Source organism: Brachyistius frenatus, unplaced genomic scaffold (genome assembly GCF_029030835.1).
Source record: "Brachyistius frenatus isolate BFR_SWC_R1_liver_20210118 unplaced genomic scaffold, ASM2903083v1 Contig_40, whole genome shotgun sequence".
NCBI classification, from domain to species: Eukaryota; Metazoa; Chordata; class Actinopteri; family Embiotocidae; genus Brachyistius; species Brachyistius frenatus.
Window position 1 is genome coordinate 1,556,924 of NW_027210639.1, and position 26,930 is coordinate 1,583,853.

General features: G+C 41.8%; 1 protein-coding gene across 3 annotated transcripts in view; it reads right to left on the minus strand.

Annotated features, from left to right (window-relative positions):
* Window positions 1-26,930, minus strand: part of oxr1a (oxidation resistance 1a) — a 169,876-nt gene that overhangs the window by 108,451 nt on the left and 34,495 nt on the right. For 2 of the 3 annotated variants that reach the window (XM_069702118.1, XM_069702115.1), the window contains exon 1: window positions 13,253-13,293. The exons of the other annotated variant lie outside the window; for it this stretch is intronic. In XM_069702118.1, the coding sequence (XP_069558219.1) occupies window positions 13,253-13,278 (26 nt within the window). In that variant the 5' untranslated portion in view covers window positions 13,279-13,293. Of the gene's footprint in view, window positions 1-13,252; window positions 13,294-26,930 lie in introns of those variants that run through there. 3 annotated transcript variants of the gene reach the window in all.

Genomic DNA, 26,930 nt, shown 5'->3' on the forward strand with positions numbered 1-26,930 from the left:
ACCCACCGACTGCTAAAAATAATGGAAATCCTGAAGATACCGGTTGGTTTGTCAATGTAGATTTTATATCAATTTTTGCAGAAAATCCTGCAGCTCATTTAAGATGATGGAAAGACAAATTTGATGAGTACGATTTGCAGAAATAAACTTTTTTCTGAGAGATTGAGTAACATTTTTTTTAATTCTAATTTTAGAGTAGGAATGTAACTTATATTTTGGAGGACAATGTTTGAGCTGTGTGTTAAGACAGAACGCCAATTTTAGAAGCAACATGATTGACGTCAAAAGAAAGATGTGTCCAAAAAAGGTCAAAATTCTGTTTCCTCGAGACAATACATTTTTTTTCCCTGGAGTAGCAAGTGAATTATAGTAAATATACACAACTTTGCTGCCTAAATGCAATAATTGTTGCAGTTGTGGCATTATTGCAACCATTAAAACTGATCTAATCACAGCCAATTAAAGAAAAAAAAACAGTTTATTACACAGTAGCTTACATTTACCACCGTTAATATAAGTTACTGTAAACACTTTGTTTGGGCCAGTGCAAACATTTGTCTATTTTTATCTATGGTAGAAATGTCAGTATCTGTTGAACCATGAATTAAACGCAAATGGTAATAATTTACATACATATAAAGAGAATAAAATGCTGCTGTGTATTTAGGTGTAGGTATTGAGGTGTTGTATTATTGTCCTTCTCTTGATGTTTTGATAACAGGAGTCAGGCTGTGATTAGCCTAGTGTATGTAGCAAAATGGAAGCAAGGGCAAACTGTTACAGGAATTTTCCAAAGTAAAAAAAAATACACCTATAAGGTTCTCTTATTTATACTATTTATTCTTGAAATAAAGGATAAAATAATAATAATTAAAAAAAAGCATTTCTCAAGGGAATATAGCAATTTCTAACTAGGTGATCCCCATGTCTTCAGTTTTAAGCTAAAGTCCTGACTCTTATTCATCCTCTCAACTTTATATTTAAGCAAAATATTAACTATTAATACATATTTAAAGTATTTAAAAAAAGCTATAACTTTAAGGCTGCTTCTGTATCATATTTCATGCAACAGTGACAAAAACATGGAGAAGAATTTACAGGTAAATGAAGAATTTTACTTGTTTACTTTGCTTGCTCATTTTTTTATACTAATTAGCCTCTTAAGTTGTGATGGGAGAAGCGTTGGGACCAGTGTGGGCAGAGGGTTTAGTGACTCAGCGAGCAGCCTTGTGTGATGAATGCTCCATTTTGGAGAAGAAAAAAAAAAAATCTATAAAAAAAAGATTAAAAAAAACATCCTCAACTTCTGTGCTGCTTCACGTTCGTCTGATGGAGAGATGAACAAGACTGCCAGCGATGTAAACATCCATCTGACCTACAGCAGAGGCGGATGTGAAACCGTGCTTATTCGCTGAAGCACAAACTTTTGATTGGCCGCCCTTCCTAATTGGCACAAAAACAGATTTGCTCGACCCCGGATGTTTCTTCTGCTGCGTGTCCTTGAAACAGCGCATGGCTGTCTCAGCGTGGACAGACACAGGCTCTGCACATGAAAGACGCTACATGTCTTCACTGCTAAAACGGTCTTTGACTGCCAAAGCCTTTTTTTCCCCCCCGAGGACGTCCACCACACGGGTGCTGCCGTTAAATGCTGCGCAGAATGATTTGAACTTCTTCCCCGTTTTCATCTGAAATAATATCACTTTTTGTTTGATAATTTGCTTTTCGATGGTTTCCATCATGAGCAAATTTGAGGATTTAATTGAAGAGGCGTGTGGTCGCCATTTTGATCCGACTAGGGTTGTAAACACAGAGCTTGATATTTATAGCTTTAAACCTGACATGAGATTTCTTGAATTTCAGCTAAGCTATTTTAACAGTCTTAAAAGAACACTTGCAATATGTACAATAAAACAATTGTTGGTTGTAACTGTTCCTCCTCTTCAGACCCAAGTCCTAAACCTGCAAAGGGGGAGGAGCTATTTTAGGTGAACCTGGTTCTGGAAATCAAGCAACATAACCAAATAGGGTATTTATTGGCCATGCCAGTCCCATGTTTTCTTTTTCAGCAAAATTAAAGACATCAAAAAGGAAATAAGATCTGCCCTGGGTATTTGACTTACTGTTAGTCAATTAGAAAAGTCTTAGTTAACCAAGTTTTCATGACAAGAACCCCCTCAAACTGCATCTTGTGAGAAATGTTAATAATAACTTAGAGAAACATTTGTTGCCGTCTCAGCCTTTCACTTTAGGAAGGAGGCCTTATGGGTAACCTGGGTGACGCACGTCCAGTGGGCCCTTGTTGTGGGAACTGATCAACTCTTACGTGTGAGAAGTAACATAAGCAGCACGAAGCTGCTGCTGCTGCTGTGACGTACATGCCAACAGCGGTGATTAAGTTACAGTAATCAACCATTAAGTGTCCACATAAACCCAAGTTTCAGCACACTGGAACTGCATCCAGATAAAGAGGAGGAATGATGCACTACATGTACATACAAGCACCGTTTTTAAAATCACGACTCGTGTCTCCAGCGCTGCCCTTTCCTCTCCTTCTGTATGCCGAGACTTCAACAGTCACACGATCCCTTCATTCCATTGTGTTCTCTCACTTGCACATCTGTTCATCGGCGAAGAGGAGGTGCTGACTGGAGGCATCAACATCTGTCACCACTGGTGTCACGAGCACCAGCTGATAGGGCCGCACCAATCCTGGATGTTTGTGGGTCAGCTCGGCATCAGGATGTGTGTATTCAGGGGCTGAGTACGAAGTCTTTGGTTTGAAGTCAGTCTTCTGCAGCTGCACTCCAACCTGCTTCCCACAGAGCAGCAGACGGATGTGCGGTTACCTGGCGTGACCCAGCAGACACATCTCCGCCTCCGTCATTCTCGCCGCCTCATTTCTCGAATCACCTCCTCGTCTCTCTTTTTCCCACGTCCTTCTCGTAATTCATAATCCCCCCCCCCCCCCCCCCCTCTACAATTGGCAGGCTGGTTGGCTCAAACTGGTCGACCTGATGCCCTTCTGCAGCAGGCACCGTTGGCAGCGCTCGGCACATTCTTCGGCTCACTGAAATTCACCGGGCGCACACATTAGCTTACTCTAGTGTGACACAGTTCAGCTGACGTGCAGAGGAAAGGGGATTCGTCTCATTCTCTCAATCAGACACAAAGACACCAGCGACACTTAGTACGACAGGAAGTAGTCTGGCAGTTAAGAAAGCATGAGCAGCTCTGGCGGGAAGTTAACCTTTCAGTGAGAGAAGATGTAAGAAGGATATAAGAAGTGTCACATTGGGCCGGATGGACTTCTCTCAGAAGGAGGAGAAGACGAGGGTGTTGGCCACACTGCGAGGAGAATGAGCAGCTCCTAAATGGAGAGTGACAGTTGAGATGGACAAGACAAATGAAGACACAGCCTCCAGGAGCTCGCTGGGCAGCTGTCAATCCCATCAAACGGACTCTCGTACCAAATCATCACAGAAAAGATTTAGCCCACTCCTCTGCAAGGGCAACCGATGCTTTCCAGTCAAACTACAGCAGTGAAAAGTCTGAAGTATTCACATGTTTATCCATGAAGATCAATCGTTTCCACAAGCTAATTTGGCGAGATGAAGTTTAATTACTGTCTTTTGTGAATTCCTTCTATAGCTATTAAAAACCCACGCAGCCCATGGAAGTGTGTCTCGTTTTATCCAACATACAGTAAAGCAGCAATGAAAGATAAATGTTTGAGTTACTGAAGGTTTGAAGGATGTTATCAGTCTTTGTAGTAGCAGCATCTGAACTAAAGTGACGTTAGGAAATGAGAATTCTTTCCAGTTAATTTAGCATGAATTGAGCAACATCATTTATATATGTGGGTACTAATGGTTCAGATGTGGGTGGAATCATTACAACAGTAAATCAAGTTTGGAGTTTTTCAATGCATAGTGAAGGCGGAGCACAACACAGGTTTGATGGACGGTGTTTGTGTATGCCCTCTAGTTTCTGATCTACATGGCAACAAGCCTCACCACCTGTAACTAGGCTGAAAAGACACCATTATTGAGTCCATTACAACTTACAGATGTTGCTCAGAGTTACATAAGAAGATTGATTCCTCTATGATGTGTGTAAATATAGCTAGAGCTATTTACAGACCCATTAGCAGCGCTAAATGAAGGAAACGGCAAGCCTGGCTACATCAAAGGTGAACAGACCCCGCTTGGAAACCTCTGAGGTCGGGTTCACTCTGTACAATATTAATAATGTCTGATGAGATTGTCATATTTGACGAGTAGAGAGTCCTAACTGTTGCCATGACAGACTACACCTTGACCCTCGACCAAGCTTGCCATCTTTCACGATGTCATCAGGAAGATTTCATCGAGAAAGATGGACCAGCAACCGAATAAAATGTATGTCCGGCCATGTCAGGATGTTGTGAGATGCCCAGGATACGGTACCAGTTACCCAACAATGATGCATTAGATGAGAAAAAACAAGACAAAGATTGTCAAACTAGATGCTTGTTTTTGATGTTATTTTAGTGTTTGTATTGTTCAGTCTGCATCGTCCATAAAGTTCACATAACAATACATCTCGCTCATTTAATATGTGCAACAAAAAAAGTGTACAGTTGTGGTTTTATGGGTGAACTGCATGTTGTCTGGGTTCAGGAAGAAGCGATGTCACGATCCATTTGGGATTTTTTTTTTTTGCTTGATTTTCTGGGGTGAAAAATGCCAGCATGAGAGCACAGACAGAAGGATGTACGCGACTCATTATGAGGTGGCATCTTCAGATGTGACCAAACGAGACTACAGGTCATCATGTGACTCGGTGTCAGGGTAGGATGAGTGAGAGATCGCTCCCACTCGGCAGCACTTAGTAAACAGCCTGTCCTCCCGCTACAGCAGCCAACGAGCGCCATGCAGGCAGCTACACTTGATATTCCCAGCAACGCTCAGCTCAAACGGGACATCTGTTAGCTTCCTGCAGTAAGGCCTCCGCGAACCACCTCCCTCACAAAAAGGTAGCATCAGAGGAATATGCATGAACTGCCCATCTGCTTCAGTTTTAATTAGCAATACAAACGGATGGATTTGAGTATAGGATAACACTGTGATATCCTGTGAGAAAGCAGCCTGCAGGTAGATTGTGTTGCACAGCTGTAGCGCTCAAGCATGTGTTGTGACAGCCTTTGTGAATTTTCTGTTTATTCAGGAAAACAGACAGGTACGCAGATATAGAGGGATTAGAGAGCAAAGTGCTGCAAATCGATCCGACTCCCATACAGAGTGATTCTTTGAATACGCGAGTCGGCCGCCCAGAGGCTGCGGCAGACTGTACATCTGGTGCTTGAGGAGGTCGAGAGTAGATGCTGCCGACAGGTTTATCCACTTCAACACTCTCCAATCTACTGCTCTGCTTCTGAAACATGTTCAAATTGCTCCACCTATGCTCTCTTCCTGCAGCCGTACTATTTCTCCTCTCGGCTCACAAAAAGATTGTCAATTGAAAGATGAACTTCAAGCAGAAGATGTCAGTCCATCGTAAGATCAATTGTCACCATTAACATGCAAACAGTATTATTTCCACAGACCGTGATTGTTCAAAATGACAGTGTTGAAGTGAACGGCAGACAAAGGTATACATCTTTTTATAAATTAATTATTAATATATTTATAAATATTTTTTCAAACACTGATGAATTTTGCGTGCAGTGGCAGAATAAAAACAAGGCTTTGTGTGTTTTGGAGGAAGGGTCAAGGTTAATTATGCAATGGTGAGGGTTTTGGTAACAGGTTATGTATTAAGTCATCGGTCAGAGGATCTTGTTTACACACGCACGCGTGTGTGTGTGTGTGTGTGTGTGTGTGTGTGTGTGTGTGTGTGTGTGTGTGTGTGTGTGTGTGTGTGTGTGTGTGTGTGTGTGTGTGTGTGTGTGTGTGTGTGTGTGTGTGTGTGTGTGTGTGTGTCCCCTCAGGCCACTGAGTCGCTGTCTCAGAGCCCATTGCGCTGCTAAAATGGTCAAAAGGCACAGTGACGCACGACTCCGAGTCCCCATGAATTAAACAGTGAGTGTAGTCTTTCTCCTTCGCTGGCCGCTGCTGATGCCCGCAGCTGTTGGCCGCTGGTCGCAGCAGCAGTGAGCTGATGTGGAAGGCTGCTGCTGAACTACAGCATGACTTCGGCTGTTTTTTTTTAGCTCTCACTCACAACATAAAAAACACAGTAAGCCTGTGGCCTGTCTTTGCTTTATCCTTGTCTTGTTGACTCTCCGTCCCTCCGTCCCTCCTTCCTTCCTTCCTTCCTTCCTTCCTTCCTTCCTTCCTTCCTTCCTTCCTTCCTTCCTTCCTTCCTTCCTTCCTTCCTTCCTTCCTTCCTTCCTTCCCCTCCCTTCACCCCTCCCCCCGCCCCCAATTACTTCACCCCACCCACCGAGCCAGCACAGCTCCGCCCGGGGAGCCAAGCACGGCGGGATGGAGCCACAACTTCTCTCTGTTCTCTCGCATAACCCCCCTCCCCCCGCAAAACCCTCCCCGCAAGCATCTTCCGCACCACTGCTCTGCCACCATTAATTCATCAGTGCAAATCTCCTGCAAACTTCCTAAGCAAACAAGTACACTGACTTCTGCTCCTCCACACACACACACACACACACACACACACACACACACACACACACACACACACACACACACACACACACACACACACACACACACACACACACACACACATCATGTTTTGATACTGTTTGGCCTTGTAGGGAGTCGCTGTCCAACACACTGAACGCTGCCTGTATTGACATCTGCACTAGAGTCTGGATGGATGGAGACGGACGGAGGAGCCTCTCTTTGCGTTTGACCTGATAGCTGCTGACATGAGTGCAAGTTATTTAATTCAGTGCCCTCCAAAAATGGAAGTGCAGATGTGAACCTGTTTAATGATAAGTTACTAATGAGTTTTCCCGCTCTATGATTCACATCTGCTTTGTTTACCTCACTCGGAGCCGGTGAAGCCCCCCAGGGAAAGAGCGCGTTAACACCGATGCTCCATCAAAAAGAAGCGGGTAAACAAATCTCATGCTCTTGCGTACTGTGTTCATTTACAGTAGTAGGTAACGATTTGAGAAGCTCCCACTCTTTGCTTTGCATATTTATAGACAAAAAAAAAAAAAACTGCTACAGAAGCAAAATGAAAGAACAGAAAACACATTTAGGGAGAGAGACAACAATCCTTTGTACTTTAAACCCAAATAAAGGAAAGACAAAACATATATATATGGAGAATATTTGAGGTATGTCCATAACAATATCTTAATAATTCTAACTGTGAAAGACCATCAGGTGATTTTGACTGGATGAAGGTGTGGTATATTTTTCCTGTACAAGTACTTAAAACATGATAAAGAATCTGTGGAGGTTAAATCAGAGGCTGTGAGTCATACTACTTCAACATATTTGAGAAACATGGGAAATCCTGTTGGAAAGATGTGTTCTTACTCCAAGCAAATTTCAGAGATGTTGGTGGCTCAAATGTAACATGTAAAATGCCAGGTTCAAATAGTGTTGCAATACGTGTCACAATTCCTGGGAACTTTCTGTCATTAGTTACAGATCGTCCCGTGATTTCCTTCAACAAAGAAATTACATAAACCTCAGTTCCACTAACAGGAGGGGTCAGGTTGGATATGAAGGAAAGCTCTTTTGATACGTTATTTCAGTGCTGCACTCAACTCAGCCAGTTTCAGAGTGCTTCTGTGACTATTCCCTGATGATTTTGTGAAGAAATTCATAGAATGAAGTTTATTGATGTTAAGAGAAAATATGTTTTGGAGACCTGAAGACTTCTGGCCCAGCTGAAGGTTTTTCATGACTAAGGTCGAAGGACCAAAACATTCAAGTGATGTGAAGTGGAGTATTTTAAGAGTTTATAGTCCCACAAACACTCACCTGTCCTTAACACTTTGTGGAGGACAAACGGTGACCTAATGATAAGAATGATCATGATCTGTACTGAGCAAAACATTCAACACCAAAGATAAACCTGTCAGTTCTCTGGTCGTGAACATGCTGCTACCGATATGCTCATACTGAAATACTATCTCTAAAAAGACACTTTATCAGTTCCCTTTACTTTAAAGTCCAACATTTCAAAGTTTCCAGTGACATTTCTGAATAGAAAAGAAGCAACAATGCATATTGTAACATAAGGACAGCAGTTTAACAACAGCTTTGTTAGTGAGCTCTTCTTCCTGTAAGTGATTCTAAAGTCTAAACTGCAGGTATCTGCCAATGCAGAGAACTGTTTTGACACTTGGCATACGGTGTTGCAGCAGTGAAAAAAGCTGTGGCTGCATAAATTGAACTAAACACTGATGCAGATCCGTGGCCTCTCGCCAATACTCAATCTGCTTAGTAAGGCCAGTATAGACACCGACACCAAACCAAAGAATTGGATCTAAATTAGTAAAAGCTTTCATGCGAAATGAAATGATTTGATTGGCTATGTGCTGGAAACTGTCAATTTCTTCCTTTCAGGCGCTAATTACAGGACATGTAATATAAAAGCAACCCGGGAAAAAGCAAGTAAACTGTTCATCAATAAGGGGCACTTTCAAACATAGAGGATGTTTAACTTTAACTTAAATCAAGTTTTTAACCTTGTTATTATGTTGGTGTGGTGATTCTTATGCTTCAAAGCATTTTGTAAATGAAATAAGCAGCCATGGCCAAACATTTACACTTTAAGTCTCAATACACAGATTCAGACAGCGAGGGTTTCATACGTCACATACCCAAGGAACCAATCAGGTCACCTTGCGGGGTGGGGACAGAGACGGGGACTATTTGCATATTCATAGATCTGCACGTATTGAATAAAGGTGAAGGTGTCAAGTTACATTGGAGCCCATTTCTTGGAAAGACTTCCGAATATGAAGATTCGATGGACAACATGAGTTTTTGGAGGTTTAATCAATGCCAGGAGAGGAATTTTAAAGGACCTGACGAGACCTGTTATGTATTTTGCCGAGTTGCATATTTACATTACCCAAACTTTTCCAACAATGTTCAAACTCAATGAAATACATTTAAACCAAGGTAATTGTGTGTTTCATTATGTTGCCTGTCGGAGACATCATATCCACGTCATCCCCTGTACTTTGTATAACTTCCCACCCCATGAGATACCAGAACAACCAGGTAGTAGCAACGATGGCTCAACTCCCACTGGTTAACCTCAGTAGCTAACGATTGGGTTTCCACGGTGCAAAGCGATGCCTGTGAAGCACTGACCCTTGTCTCCAACACGGCAAATAAACTACATTTTATGATTTTTGTATTTACCATAATCCCTAAAGGAGGCAGAGGAATAATTACGCCGTACAAGAAAGAGAAGCCATCGCTAACTGCTCAGCTAAAAATGTATTTTCATTGGCAACGGTGGTTAACAATGAAGACAACAACTCTCATAATCCCACACTACTTCATGATGTCAAATTCAGTATATGGTTCCTGTTTTGATTAGGAGACCCGTAGTTGCAGAAATGACATACAATGCATTTAAAGTTTAACATTTAATACTTACATATCTTTTTTTTGTTGTTTATATAATCCAAGCAGCTGGATATTTGTCACAATTTAATGTCTTCAGACACGTCCAAAGAGCTGAAACACACACTGTGACACACGTTGTGACACAAAGCATGTTGTTGCCCTAAGGTTCAATGTTAATCACAACCGACAGCGAACAATGCAGCTACCACATGCGTGACCTTTCAAGGTGTGACCTCCTTACACACACACACACACACACACACACACACACACACACACACACACACACACACACACACACACACACACACACACACACACACACACACTTCTTATTTCAAGCTACCACATGCGTGACCTTTCAAGGTGTGACACACACACACACACACACACACACACACACACACACACACACACACACACACACACACACACACACACACACACACACACACACACACACACACACACACACACACAGTGACATGTGACTCAGTTCTGATTATTCATGTGTAATAATCAACATACAGAATACAGTTGCTGCATAATTCAGCATTTTCAACTCTCATTCTGTTCAATAAAACATGCAAATACATCCAAACTCCAACTGTGCATTTATCACAAACACTGCGCAACATTCATATATGTTAGATACTGCATGTTCACTAACCTTGGTATGTATGTTTTTAGGCATTATACACCTTTAAAATGGAACGTCAACGTCTCTGGGGAATTTCAAAGTTGTATTATGATGATTTGTGATAATTTCTTGTTCTCGGGTCTCTCTTGAAAAAGAGCTCTTAACTTTGTCCAACTTGAATAAATAAAGTTTATTACTATACGCAGTACATGCGCCCCAAGTCACTGGTAGGTGAAGCCCTATTCTCATCAATTACTTTCCTCATTGGAAACAGATGGTACCGTTCGGTCAAATGTATTAAAGGACACTTTAACAGATTTACTGTGGTGATCCCAAGCATCGTTGAGTATTTATGATCCCTGTGGACTTAACACATGCCAGCATTGACATAACGTACAGCATTAATGGCGCTAAAGCGATCGCCGTGCAGCCTGAGATTAATATTATTAAGCCACAAGAGTGTTACTTGTTGTAGATTCCTCTTACACTCCTTGCTCACCTTGCAGCTGGATGGTGTGCTCACTTCTTATGTTTTGCCCTTTTATGTGACAGATTTGACTTGACATTCACAAGAAAACCAATGTATCCTAAATCTTATACATGTACAGTATGACCGGCCAACTGTCAGATCGGGAGGTTTTCACGTTGCACTCCATGAAAAAGCATCACATCTCCTGGAATACAATGAGAGTGGACAGGGACAAAAAGGGTGCAATTTTACTTCATCATTACCTGGTTCCTGTATAATTTCAAGAGACAAACATGTCCCAATAGGCTCTTCCTCTAGTTACTCTCTCAGAACTTCCATCAGCTTTTCTGGGCGACCAGGTTCCTTCTTATACTGTAATGCCAAAGCCACATTTTCTGATCAAAGTGGATTAAAGTAAAGTAATGCAGATTAGAAACATGTCCTGGAGTGCTCATTTTCCTCGCTCTGCCTCGGTCTGTGTCAACCGAGATATCTGTGTCCGTGTACATATAAAGCTACCAAACACACCACCAGGGCACCAGGTCCTGACTAAAACATGCTGACCCAGATCCAATAAGGAGGCAATAATACGGATTGAAGGAAGATGGAGAATTTGCCCTGGGTAAGGTGTGGATTTACTTTATAGGTTATCTGGGAACTCAAGCGGTGGCTTCTTTAATGTAGGTTAAGTGTCCAGTTGGGTTGGACAACTTGTTTTTGGCAAAAGTGAGTCAAACATTAGGACCACTCATAGATGACGTGACAAATGAATGCTATCATTTAATGTCACGGTCTGGGATGTGTTAGATGGTTAGTTAACAGTCCTTCCTGTGGTCAACAACTTGGATACGGGAAAAACGGGAAACTGCAAGGAGCTGAGTGACTGTGACAAGAGCCAAGATGACTGGGTCAGAGCATCTCAGAGATCACGGGGCTTGTGGCTGCTCCCGTTCAGCAGAAGTGAGAAACCACCAACAGGACGGACAAACCAGGAACTCCTGTCAGGCTGTTGGGGGATGTGCAGGGATAAGTCAGATCCACAGTGGCTACAACACACAGGACTTAAAGGATTTACTGCTACAGTCTTGGTGCCAGATACCACAGGGCAAATTTCAGAAGTCTTGTGGAGTCCATGTCTTCGTCGAGTTGAACGGTTCTGGCAGCGTGTGAAGGATCAGTAGCAAACTGGGCAGAAGTTATTCAAAAGTTTTGGCTCATCAGTGTGACACACGTGAAGGTGGGATGAAAGGCCATAAGTCATCTAGCCTTGATCTCTTTTCAAGAATAAACAGTCTTTGGTGCGTTTGTGAAAACTTAATGTGATGAATCACAAGTTCAGAACTTCAAACATGGTCTACTGCGCTCCCTAAAATTCCCTCTGGTTTCCCCCTGTAGGAATCAATTCCTCTTCTGGTTGCAACCAATCAATATTTTGGTCACAACAATTGTGGCTAAAATTTTAAATCCTTCTCTGGCGGTCCTAGATGCATTTTGTAGCATTTCATTTCGCCTGTCAGATCTCTATTAAATGAAATCGGGTACCTTATACAGAAAAAAAGCAATGAAAAAAAGAAGTGACTAAAGTTACAATTCCTCCTTCGTGATTACTGTGAAATGTTAATGATCAGACATGACAGCTACTGGTTTAAAGCACTCGCATTAAAAAAACGAATGCGTCTATAAGAATCATCTGTTTCTAAAATTATATTAAAAAGGTCTTTACTCAATATGTCCGTTATTGCTCTCAAGTTGCTGATGAAGCCGCGCTGAAGCTTTACAGTTATTCAGCCAGACGGACTTGATTTTGTGCGATCATATACAATAGCGGAAAGATGATCTTGCAAATGGATGATGTGCCTGTGAAAAGCTGGTGTGTAAAGTGACACACTGCATCGCACTTCAGAAGGCCTGTCAGTGCAGCCTAATGACAACTCTACCATCTGGTGTCAAAAAAATCAGAGGGGCCTATTAGGACGCTGCAGCTACTGCTGAAAAATGACCTGTTCTTTGATGAGCGCTTTCAAACCCGTCGCTGACAAAGTAATTCTTTCTTCCACAATCTCACTAAGCCTTTCAAATCTCTGCATTCGGCTCTCCAGGGAGGAAATGCCAGCGTTGTCGACTGTATCATCTCACTTAAAAAATAACCCCCCCGTTTCTCTGCAAATACCTCGCAGAATCGATTGAAAGCGGTTCTCAAACCACTCAGCATCAGAAAGGGCTTCAGCCTCATTTGAAGAACAAAAATTATTGGAAAAGAAATCCAGAATTCAACAAAGTACTTAAAGTATTTCCTATTAAACTGCTCAAAATTCCAGCCCTGGGAGAAGCCCTTACACGATAAAAGCCTTGCCGTTATTCCTCCTTTGATTTCCTTGATAAAGAGCCTGAACACAACAAATAGGCTTCTCCACTAATTCTACCAAACAGTCGCCTCCATTTGCACAGCAAAACACATGATTATGCCTGTAGTCCTCTTTCATTGTCCCTTCTCTTCCTTCAAAACAAACCTCAGTTTAAAATAAAACACTGTAGGGGAGAGAAATTGCTTTTGGATAAAAAGGAGAAAGCAGTTAAAAAACACTTGGTACGTACCGAGCAGGTTCTACGACGGGTTCCATTGACTGCAGAGGAGATAATGGAATCGATCCCTCAAACTGCTTAACTTAAGCACAGGCTTGTTAAGATGTGACCTTGTCCTCATTAGCAGAGTGGGGCACTGTGCTAATTTATTTACCCAATATAGCCCAGCAAGCAGGGACGCTCAGAGAGAATGGGGAGGAGGAGGAGCAGGAGGAGCAGAAGGAGGAGCAGGAGGAGAACTGGCCAAGCCGATTTGAGCCTGTTACTGATGCCTGAGTCGAGACCTGCGAGAAGTAAGGAGGAGGAAGTGTGTGTATGTGAGGAGGTGCGGGAGATGTGATGACAAAGGAAAAGATTGAGATGGACAGGACGGAGGGGAAAAGGATGGGGAGGCTGTCAAAGCTTGCAAGACAGATCCAGACAGAAGGTTGGTAATGCAGGAGTAGCAGAGACGAGGAGAGGAAAAACATCAGGCCGGCTAGGGACAGGATAGAGAGGCGTTATGTGCCGAGCTTTGCCTGGTCTCCACTGTGCTTCCCGGGTGGTCGGACTCCAGGGGCGCGTCACTTGGGCCTGTTCCAGGTGGTAAACGCATAAGGGCTCCTGGTGGCGGAGACGTGCCACTCTCACACTCAGCCATCTGGTGATGAGTCACCCCGTCTCTGCTCTTGTTTGCTCTGACTGGGCATGAGATTGCAGGTCACCGATGTGTGTGTATGTGTCCCTTCAGTGCATTAGCACCCTGTTCTATTTGGTGGCAACTCAGCGGAGACGTAATCAGGAAAAGCTTCAAGTATCTGGATTCCATCTGCGATATGGCAACGAGAGAGGCCTCGACAACTCATTTAATATAGAAAGGTTTGACCCTCGAATTGAAAGTTCAGTGTATCAAACAGAAACAGAAGTTATCATGAGTGTGTGAAAAAAGAGGCATGAAATATAATTTGTTACAAACGATAAAGTTACAGACCAAAGTGAGAAGACAGAAGTGCACATTTCAGCAGCAGTCTATTCCATTAAGCAGTGCGGCTTAAAATGCATCGGTGTGCTGCAAATTAAATGCAAAAAGTAATGGAAACAGGCTGGAAGCGATGCACGCAGTAATCTTCCCAGTATTGTGCACGCCTGATGGCGGCATGCACGCTGCCTCCTAGATAGATGCAGCCAACTAACAGCTCTGTTCCTGTGTGACAGCTCCCCTCCTCCGGGCCACGGCTGACCCAAATCTATGTTGTTGTTGTTGTTGTTGTTGGTTTTTTTGACACTCCATCACTCCACTCTCTCCTCAAATCCCAGTATCATTCCTCGCACAATTATCATGCTGGGTAAACTGGTTTAAACAGCCGTACTTCTACTGCCCCCTATCTGCCCACATGCAGCCTTTCTTCACTGTACAGCTTTGAAAAAGGAAATGGGACTCAACCCACCAACAGTCATGCAATTTATATGTAGGCCATATACAAGAAACACTGTAGTGTTACAAGTTTCAATCACTGTCAAGTAATTTCTCTCTTTTAGTAAGTCCTAAAACGTTTCTCACAGTTGTAACAATCTACCGAAATTACTGTAATACAGTTTAACTTTCTAGAAATGTGTCTGTATGTTGAAACAAGAAAGAATCAGGATGGCAGATAAGCTAGAGCTCAAATTGAAACTTGTTTGTAGAAAATAAATTACTCTAACCAAACTATATGATTTATGATTTTTTTTCACTTGTTCTAATAAAATAAAACTTGAATGATTCACTTGCAAACAACAATGAAAAATGTGAGCATTGTATGTGAGAGAGGATGCACATAACCTGGGTAAAAAGCAGCCATGCTGCACACATAATTCCCATTAAGGCATGACATCATTACGTCAACAATTTATAATAATAATATTTTGATTATTAAGATGTGAAAATGTCTTTTATCATATTAAAAATTGTACAGATTAATAGATAGATAGATTTGACAATAATTGAACCCTGAAACTGACACAGCCGAATGGAATTCAGCCATTATTAGTTTTCCTATTTTTTTTCCCACAAGTAAAAATATATTTGTGAAAATGCTGTCAGTGGCTACGACACACTTGTGTAACTGTGGGCAACTTGTAAAAATAAATAGATACAACGTGCATTTCATTGGCAAAAGTGCATTGTTGGCAGACAAAAAGGGAATCCCACCTGGACACTCCCTACATTTAGATGCCTGCAGTGCTTAAGACTTTACTGTCAGAACTGAGGCTTATTTCACTGGTGCACTCTTACACACACTATCAAATCTGGAGAATCCTTCCTCTGTCTGAAGTAAAAAAAAAAAAAAATCACATTAACATGACTTGACCGCTGATCCTGGATCAGTGCTCCTATTGTGACAGCATGTATAAGCATGGCCGCTGAATGGAAGGCTGGCCTTGAGCAAGCTGTCCTGTTACATTATAACTGTAAAGAGCAACACACAGAACACGTTGTGGGGTCGCGCCTCAAAATATAAAGCTTTTTTTTTCAGAAAGAACATTGTTCACACAATGTCCTGAAACGGCAGCAGTGGAAGCTGTAGAGGTAACATCTCTGTTGGCCCACATCCATCTGTCACCGTCATGGAAACTCAACAGCACCTCTGGCAACACAGACACAGTGAAGTGGAGTGATATCTTTCATGTCTAGCTAATAAAGGATTGTTGTATGTGTCTGTGAAGGCTTTCCTGATCTCATAGACCTGTTGTTATGTTGGCAACCCCACAATTTGAATTACTGCCAAAGTAGCAACTGTCCAGGGTCATCAAAAAGCCTCATATCAATCCTGTCTGCATAATATGACTAATCACACATTTATTTGACATTTCTTCACTATCAGATATGACTTGTCCTCCTGCTTTGAATTTGTCTGTGGTTAGTTAATGCACAGAAAACCTTGGAGAAAGTAGTAGTATTCCATCAGAGAAGCTCTGCAAGGCAGCAAACAGAAATCCGCTTCATTACCAATGAAGGCAATTATTTTCTTAGTTTTAGTTGTTCAGTATAGTCTTGGAAAATAGTGGGAACAAAACCCCTCTTAAACCCAGGTACACATTCAGTGTAGTTTTTGGTCCAAACAACTGTGAAAAACCTAAAAATGTTGAGTTTATTGCCACTGATACTGGCAAATGCTCACATTTAAGAAGATGGACCAGTGAATTTATGATATATTTCTTCATTTTCTGCTCCAGACTGCTGGTGGTTTTCTGGGGAAACAATGGTACTGATGTTTACAGTGGGGGATGGAAGGGGGCAACAGCATATTTGTGCCCCATGGTCCCCCAGGAGGTTCGTCGCGATAATAATCCCATTTTTTTTTCTTTTTTTTTCAGGATTCAGGATTTTTCCTGAAATGATTAAGATCAATTACATTTTTCCACCTGGAGAGAAAACACCTCATCAGTTAAAGCGACTCCGAAACTTTCTATAGACGTTACAGGCAAACTTCCTTATAAATCATCTCCACTGTCACCAGTTTGGTAAGAAAGTCACATGGCTCAGCAGTTTTTATGGCTGACTAAACCTCCGGGCTCTCCATCTCCATGAAACTCTGCCAGGGGGCAGAATGAAGAGGTTGGGACCACCGCAGGTCTCCATCTTTGTGAGAAACGCCGCTCTCGCCCGGCCCATCTGTACGCTGGCCCGATGCGAGTAGTTCCGTGCATGATGATGTTTCTGAGCACAGGGTGAAATATAACTCTCCCTGACAGACAGGCGCTGCAGAATACTGAATCTGCCAGCTTGCATGTGAAAAACAAAGGATAATATCTGACCAATGGGAAACGATGAAAGACATTTATTGGTACCAAGTTATGTTTTGCCGACATGGAAGCGTGATGAAAGTTAACAACTGGTCAAGCTTGAGATGCCGTGTGTGAGCATTAGAAAAACAGCCGCACTTCACCGTGTTGTCCGTGTGGACTGAGGGATAACGAGAGACAAAGACCAAAACAAAGACTCCTTCTTCAACAAACTATCTCACCATCACTTTCCGCCATTTTTCACTCCTTATCATCCACTCATGTTCTGTATCTCCTGTGCAGGGCTGCAGGTTGTTGCATCCTCTCCCAGCACACAATGCTCGAGCTCTCCACATCACAAACAACCAAGAAGTGACGCAGTCGTGTCGTCCTCAGAGGAACAGATGGCTGTGTTATGTTACGCTTGTTCTTCAGTACGCAGTGTTTTAAAAGTGTAGTTTCAGAGACGGGCTCGTGTTGCACAGTTGTAAGGAAAGCACCAGATGTCATGTTATATTTAACAATGGCTATAATGACTGATATAGTAAATTAGCACAGCATCTGTACGGTGACTTTGTTTCAAGGTTTTTAAGCTCTGTGCCTTTACCACTTGTTCTACTACATCAGTAACTCTTTATTTTAGTTTACAGATCATTCCTTGCTTTTAAGATAGCAACCAAAACTGCAGTTAGGTGATAAATATTGCAATAAAATAGTATAATTTAGTAAGAAAAAAAGAACAAAAAGAAACCAACTTTTTTAAACACGTGAAGCATAAAGACTGAACTTGACTGTTCACATGAGACATTAAAGACAAAATTACTTTCAGAAAACCTCAAAGATAAATAAAAAAAGACCATTAAGTTTAGAATGAATCCGCAATTTCATCCGTTGTTCTGCTCAGCAGGTAAACACTTTATTTAAAGCTAGTGTGTCATTAACACAGTAGTCAAGTGCCCTAAATATATGAAAAACAGACATTTTTATTTAGATGGACCAATCACTAAAAGCCTCGAAAAGCTAAAAAATGTTTTTTTAATTTCTGTTCCAACACTGAACACAACCGCTGTGTGTGCTCTTTTTGGCCATTTTGTATTGTCTGTACACAGTTGTTGTTGTTTTTTTACAGGTCTCATACATAACAGTCTATTTATTCACTCACTCATTTGCAGTTTTAAAAACGGCGTCTGTGGTTTATTCCTCGCTAAACTGTGGAACTGAGGAGGTTGTTGGTAAAAAAACACTCCCGGGGTGCGACTCTGTGACAGGAGTGTGCATTAAGTAGGCACTACTTGCTGATTTTGTGTTAGTGAACACTGACACAGCTTCATTTCTATGACCAGCAACATTTACCATTAGGCACCAGCGCTTTACTTTAATGTACTGATGCCGGTTCACTTATTACCTTAACTCTAAAGGTTTGTACATTTTGTAGAGACAGAAAGATAACTTGCTCTAGTATAGATTTTCTTCTTTCCTTCTTGTAAATCAAATGTATTAGTCATGTATATTTAAAATCTGAGGTTTGTATTACTGTTTTTGCATGGCGTTTTAGTAAACAGGTTAAAGAAATAACAAGGACAACATTTGTTAAGAGAACATCCAGTGTAAACAAAATAAATCCTGCAACGCAGAGAACTTTATCCCCATCTCTCTTTGTGTCTTTTCTGTGATGTATCAAGTAAAGCCTGTGACAAGGGAGCAGTGGGGAACGGGTTTTTAATCAGAGAGGCCAAGGCCGGCAGAGCAGTAGGCTGTGGGGGAGGGGGAGGAGGGGTGCATTACATAAATAGTTTTACGCTGCATCAAAATTATTATCAGACCAGACATTCATCTTGTCATATTTATATTTAGAAAGGACTTACATCATGTTGGCAAAGCAGGTTAATACTTTGCTGGTACAAAAACATGTTTATGTAAGCAACAACTGGAAAAAAGTCAACATTTCGAATGGTTATTATCTTATCAGTGGCCCCTACTGGTGAACAAGGGAAGTGCAACAAAATCAGCAGGTATTTCGTAGCTTATGGGCGCTTTAAAATATTGTGTCATCTCCACCCAAAGTAAAAGGTGTCAATGACAACATCCAAACATGAAAATTCAAAACTGGATCTCATATTCAGTCCTTTAAACTGGTCCAAAGCTCTTCTAGTGATGCACTAAAATCTTTACTAATTGTGTCTTTAGCCAGTTCCAACACGTGCACAGAGTTCCAGCGAACAAAGCCATCCGGACACACTCATGACTGATGACACCTTTCAACCAAAAGTCATAAAAGTGAGAACGACACGCATGCACACAACAAATGATGAAATGTCTCCGTGCGCTGCAGCTGTTTGACAGCTTGGAATGAAGATGCACGGTGACAACACAGCTCTGTTCATCACATAGAGCACACATAGGAGACAGTGCTGCACGTGTCCCAGAGCTAACCGCGGGAAAGACTGAATCGTTTTGACATTTGAATCAGACAGCTGGCGGCACGCGGAAAGGAAGATCTAAGGGGTGAAGACTCCTTTCTAGACATAGTTTTCCTCATTTGAGGTGTAAAAGCTGTTTGTGTGGACATTTCTGCTCTCACTCACACCTCAGAGCAGAGGCGAGAGGAACTCTAGGTGGGATTTTCCTGTTCACACACTTTCTGCAGGAGACTCCTCACAGGTACACCGGCAAGAGATGAATCTCGATTAGAAGCAGAAAGCACTGAATCTTCTATAGCTAATCAATCTGACACACACACACACACACACACATTGGACTCTATTTTTGTCAACTATCTTTTGGTAATTTCTGTGAACACAAACGCAAGCACATCTGTGGTGCAGCGCAGCGCAGTGGTAGAGTAGGAGGAATAGATAATTGGAAGGTGCGTCGGCCAACTTTTATCATGCACAATCAAATGAGCTCCTCTCATCCCCTTTAAAACCCCTGTGGTGTAGTGGATTGTCTATTTAGTAGGGCTGAAGAAGGAGCAGATCGGCACTGAAATCAAAAAAAGAAAAATCTTGTTTTCAATATTTCACGGAAGTGCGATTAAATACGCAAGAACATCCACCAAACCTGTCTGTGGGATTGTGGATCTGTCTGTTCATGTGGACTCTGCCCACTGACATCGGCCTCCACCAGCTGCGCTGCACGAGCGCATCTTTACCGACATTTCCTTTGTTGAGCTGTACCACCAATCTCAGCACGGCGGGTTCAATTTAAACCACGGAAATAGCAACTCCGCGCAAGCGTGGAAAAAAGACCCATCTGCTCCCCTTAGAAGTCCGCTTAGACCACTTTGCTCCAGTATGAAATTAGGGCTCATTAAATTAGCATGTACATTGTTTGCTGCTGATCTTCAGAGCCTTGATACAATTACACCAGACTATTAATTGTAGCAATGGAATAAAACATTGAATTCTCCCCTTTCTTTGAGGAATAATCTAATTCATCCAGTTGTTACAAGTGGGACAGAAGAGAAATACATTTATAGACTGAGTACATTGTTTCCAACTTCCAGCTCGTAAGAACAGCTCAGACTATTCTTAACGTGATTATTCAACAGTTAAACATATTTTTTTCCTCCAGTGTGAGTCATCAATCATCCTCTGGCAGAGTTCAGCGGTGTAAGCACTGTAAGTGGGAACACCATGGGGTGAAAATAGAGGGCTAAAAAGCCTTGCATACCGTGAGTGAGACGCTTCTAGTACGGCTCCAGCTTCATCCTTCACCCACTTCATTCTGATGAGTCCGCCATAAAAACTCTCGTCAGTTTAATTTATTTGAATATATTTTAATAATATTCTAAAACAGGCTTGATCGAGTTGCCACGCTGACCTGCCGGCAAACAGAAAGAGTATATTCTCCCCCTGAACTCGTTCTCCTGAATTATGTATGCAGCCGTGTGGATGCATCGTATTCAGCTCCACTAAATGACCTTTCATGATAATTGTGGCCGGGCGTCCTTGGGCTTCCAGCCTGGGAGGGACTATTATGCAACTGGGATGACGACGCCGGACTGACTATATGTTAGCTCCAAATGTCACAAATGTCAAGGATAACAAGGCCAGATGAAGGGTGTCCCTTTCGCTGCATCTTTCATGGGATGCTGACAAACCTCTGGCTCACTCAATGACTTTCCAACATGACTGAACCCTGAGAGGAGTGCCTGAGATTCTGCTGCCTCCTCATCAAAACATGCTGATTGCAAATACACACAAGAGTTTGGCAGTAATCACTGTGTGCATGCATGTGTGTCTGTATGTTTTTTTTTTTTTTTTTTTATATATCTCTTATCTGTTTTATTTTGACTTCATAATAAAAAGAAGACATGGCCAGAGGCATTATGTCTCAGGTTGCATGCAAGAAGCAATATTTCAGGAATGCCTTGAGGAAATTTCTTCAACTTGAGTCCAGGTGAATGTTTGCACCCGGACTCAATTATGAACTGATTCGATTTTGGTCATCAAAGGTTAAAGCTACTGTGTCCTCAGGAAGCCACTTTGTGGCTTTAAGTCAAAATTCCTACGCTAAGTATGACAAAATTTTACACAAATGTGTAATCGGAAAAAATGGTGAAGTAAAGGACACTTAACGGCACTTCACTTTACTGTCCTGGTCATGATTAAACGCCATAACTGAGGAACAGAAGGGGAGACTGAACATATTTCACATTCGGTCAGACACCGATCTTGCCCGTCCACCTTTAAAATGTGCTGACTGTACAGATCTTCTGGGCTGTCGGGTTGACGACGCGTGTGAAGCGTCCACGTTTTAGACTTTGCAACTTCTTTTTGGTAACAGCCAGATTTAAAATATTGTCCGTCATGGCTACAACTCTGTTCATTGTTTTATAACAAAGTCAAGACAAATATACCTTATTTCTGTATACTGTTCCCACCTCACAAATCAGGAATTAATATATTTAAACTTGACTGGTTGGCAGGAATTCTAGTTTTTCACAATTATTTGTGAAATCTAAAGTTTTAGATCTCACTGTCTTTGTATCTGCTCTTTTCTGTCTTTCTACCTTTATAAATACAGCATATGCCGTTTTTACCCATCTATCCATATACCCATGCTAACACTGTTCTATATACCTTTTACACCCATATACCTTTGTGCTCACTTATTTTAATACCCCATTTACCCAGCTCCTTATGTAACCATTTATCTATAAACCCACAATACCCATATATCGCCCTTATATATTTACTCATATCAATATCAATAATTATTTTTCTATGTACTGTATACTGTATATACCTTACAGTATACAATACACCTAATTATGTATAATAATCAATCTACTTGTATATATATCCATCTAATGCAGCTGTATGTCCTACTGTACATATCAATCTACCGTACCCCTGATAATCATCTATATACATATAAACCCATACCTCCAGTTTATACCCTACAGACCCATCATTTCATATGGATGGTAGATATAGCCTTAAAATGATAACATAATAATTCAGAGTATAATTTAAGCCAGCAATATCTTCAAATGATATGATCTATAGAACTGCATTAAGGTTATTACAATACAACTGTAATACAACTTCAGTTAATGAGCGTACTGGGTAAAGCCCGGTCCGGTTGGTGATCAAACTAACTCCTGCTGTTAAAAGGCTGCGGTGTACCGCTCTGATTAATTACTGAACCAGTGACAGTATAATGTTATGATCGATCAGTCTCTGTCATCCGAGATGAATCACATTCTGATGCAACTCATCTCTCAGCCGGTATAATTACTTCATGATGGAGGATGTGGTCCAGCCTGGTGTGCAGCATCTTTGAAATAGACTCTTCATAGCGTCTGACTGTTTGAGGCTTTGACTTCTTTGTGAAAAAATAAACAATCTATGAATTGTCTAATGTGTTATGGTATTATATTTTTGTAATTACCACCAATATAATGCCAACAATATCCATCAGAATGTGTGAATTTAGTTTTCTTGATACTAACAAAACATTGTTTTCCTGAACCCTTGTAACAGCATGACCGTGGTATAAATTAGAAAAACAATACAAGTTAACCTGAGAGAGTTTCCTCTTATATAATGTAAGAAAACCAGCACCTCTTGTGAGATCATACTCCCAAAGCATTTTAATTTCCCATCAGCAAAACTTCTGGTGTTATCTCGATCCTTTGATAAAGAGCTGATGCAAGCCTAATCTCGCAGTATTAGCTTTGATAGTTTCTCTTTGTGACAGGTTGACAGGTACGGGTCATGGCTGCTCCAGTCTTGCATCTTTCCGCTGCTTGCACGACACTGACCGCGGGACGACCCCGAGATGGATGGCGAGGAGCACACTACTTTCATACAGCGAGACCACGACCCGCAGTCACAAGCTGTCTCCAACGACAACAGAGCCATCTGTCCTGGCAGCAGCGGCTTTAACATAATCTAACAGAACTCCAGAGGAAGCGAAGAGCGTGCTCATTTTATTTCCTTGTGCTGCGTGGCATATCGGGGTTAATCCTGCCTGCACATACATGTCCATCAGTTTTACACGATTTGATCGGAGAGAAATGACAAAATATTGATGAACACAAATGTCTTTCGGTGTGTAGATTTTATTGTGAAGGAGCAGCAGAAGTGTTTCCTACAACTGATTTTTAGCAATCCCTTCACTCCATTACAAATTGTATTAATAAATGTATCTCTCATTAACAAGGAACTCCCCACTGAGCCAATCAGAAACATGCTGTAGATACTCCAAGATGCCATGTGTTGATTTCGACACCCCTACTTCCTGAAGGCCAAATAGATGTCACCCTGCGTTCCAATATCCATACTAGCATACTATTCAGTATGCCAGAAAAAGATTTAGTATGTCCCAATACATAGTATGTTAATTCAGAATGGCAAAAGTACCCAGATGTCCTACTACATCCGGTTGTGTTTTACAGTATGCAGGCCAGCATGTTTCTATGACGGTCCTGACCCACAATCCACTGCACAGTGGAAGATACATCACATCAACAGAGACAGTTGGTGGCGCTAATGCTCCGCCCGCAAAAGAGAAAAGAAGGAGAAGAAAAAGAAGGAGCATTAAAAGGAAGCGTACTACAAACCCACATGCATCCAAACAAACGCCCAGACCAGGTCAGGTTAACACATCTAGAGAAGGAGGTGCAAAAAGTTAATTGGCAAAAAAATAAGTGCTCTTCTTCACAGGTGGGTTCTCAAAAGCAAAATATTTCCTCCCGTCACATTAGGCAGGGCTGGCTGTGGCTGCAGTTGTCACCTGTGACCTTCTATACAAACATATGGCAACACAAGAGGACCTCTGGATAGGCAGCTGCAGGCCGCTTTCATGCTGCGAAGCTGGAGAGAGGATTAACTGATGACATCCTGCTTTCCCACATTCATACTCCAAAGTACTCCACCCTTCTGAATCAAATTAATCTTGACTTCTTATTTTGCTCACGTCTTCTCTTTCCATTATTTAATACAACTTATACATCAGAGAGCCTCAACAACAAAAGCTGGACCCAGTGTCCTTTGGATGGTAACACTGAGAACAACTTCGCAGCTGTTCCATAATACATCAACTTTAAGGTAAAATGCTCCTTTAACAGCAGCAGTCTTAAAATGCTTGTTGGTTTTCACTGCACTGCCTTCAGCATCTGCCTCCTGCACCCCTCTGTAGGGTCACAGAACACATCATTTATCAGGCCTTGTTAAAGCCACTATCAGTGAAACACTGATGCGTGTGTGTGTGTGTGTGTGTGTGTGTGTGTGTTTGGGTGGGGGGCGGCGTAGTGACAGGATAGAGTCACTTTTCAATTATGTAAGTGTAACTGAGACATGCACCGCTCATACCATGACTCCATCTTTATTATACAAGATGTTTACAATGGATGCCTGTATGCTACCTGACCAGAAGAATGTGGACCCCCCCTGCATTTGCATACATTTAGTGTGGAGCACATTTCCCCCCCTAATTTGGGTTGAGCAGTTGCAATTGTGGCAAAGCGCAAGGCTACGACAAAGAATGGTATTTTAGACGAGAGTGTTCACAAACTGGCCACATGGCTGCCACCAGCAAAAACTCCGTTTCTGCAGTCCGAATACAGCAAAACGAAGAACAACCTTGTCATCCTCGCCATGAACCAACACAGGGACAAAATAGAAGTCAGAAGGTTAATATTATTTGCACACTACTGGTGTGTTCATAAGCAGCCAGATAATGGGAAATTCTGTTTTGATTTACTTCCGTTTTTAGTAAATAAGGTGAAATAGATCAACTTGATGCATCAAGTTGGTCTATTTCACCTTATTTTTGGAGCAAGTACGTTTCTTCCTTCCATTACAAACGCTGCCATGTTAAGTGACGTCAAACCTACTTCTCTCAGAAACCACCCGCTTTCCTGGAAGGATATTTCCAGTCCAAGAGGTGTTTAGGTGTATTTTATAGGCGTGGACATTCCCACTTCTGAGTTGCTCAATAACCTACCATAAGCAGGAAGATGATGCCCTAATGCTTCATCTCATCAACAGAGCTCTGATTGGTTGATTCTTTCTCCAGCTGCCAGTAACTGCCATCAATGGGCACAACACCTGTTTGACTTGCTTGATGTAGGTGGCGATTCAGAGGTCCAGAACCAGGCTACCAGACCTTAAACCAACTGAATGAACATCTTTGGGAGGAAGATGACTGCACTAATGTTCTTAGGTCTGAATGGGAGCAAATTCCTGAAAGCAACATTTCGTGGAAAGCCTTCAGAGAAGAGTTGGAGCGATTATAGAAGCAATTACTGGTGTAACGTTCAGATACCCCAAATTTCCTTTTCATGGGTTTCCAAGTATTATCAGTGAGATGCGCACAGGCACCAACCAAATATACAGCCACCCAAAACAATGAGATGATGAGAGTTTCTGAGTTGTTTTTGTGCCTTAAACTGAATAAATTGCAAAAGTAATGAGTGAAAAATGGTTATTATACAAAAAAAGGAATCTGTCTATGTTGCTATTACTTTGTGGTGTCATTTCATCTGATTTTATCAAATCGCATTACAAGGTAAACGACAGGACTGTTCCTGTGAACACATCAACAACAAACAATAAAAATGGATCCAACAAACAAACACATAATTCAAACCCTCAAAACATCTGATACACAGTTTTTCACAGGGGTGAGGGCAGCCTGCAATATAACAAAACAACAGACGTAAAAGAGGAGACTGAACGATTCTGTTCCTCAAGACAAAGCCTCTGTTTTGGTCGGCTCATTAGAAAAGTGAGCAGACAGCCTGGTCTGACCTCTCCATTTTCTCAGCATCATTAAAGTTTAGGGCAGCTTTCTTCTCTGGATGGATGCAATCTGTTATTGTGTATCAATACCAACATGTCCCCAACAAGATCAAAGCTCATTACAGCTGGGGGTATGTGGGTATTTAAAGAAAAGGGAGGCAGTATCATGGCCCTTATAATTGAACATTCATGTCCATACAGCACTGATTTTCACTCGCTTTTAACCTGTCAAAAGCCAACATTAGTCAGTGATGCTCCATTTATGCAGACAATGACAGTACGGGTCTTTGTAGGCCATCAGGCATAATGATTTGTAAAGCTACGCTGCCACATAGACAATTTAATTCCTCCCTTAACTGGTGCTAGAAACCCAATCGTGGCTTTTCATGTAGTTTGAATGGGATTCATGGATTTCTCAGTGGCACACTGTCACATCCACAGAGAACGTTTGTCAGGGCCCACATGGAGATCGTATCAGAAACGGATGATTTGCATGGCAGGGCAGCCGGCATGTGTGTCTGAGAGAGAGCACGCTCCCAGAAAAACACGAGCAGGGCATCAAATATGGATGTCACAATTTCACAAGCCAAACAGAGTGAAAATGAATATATGATGCTGGAAAGCTTGTGTGTAACCTCGGCCATCAGGAGGAATTTCACAAATTCACAGATTTAGTCAGTGTACATTTCCCT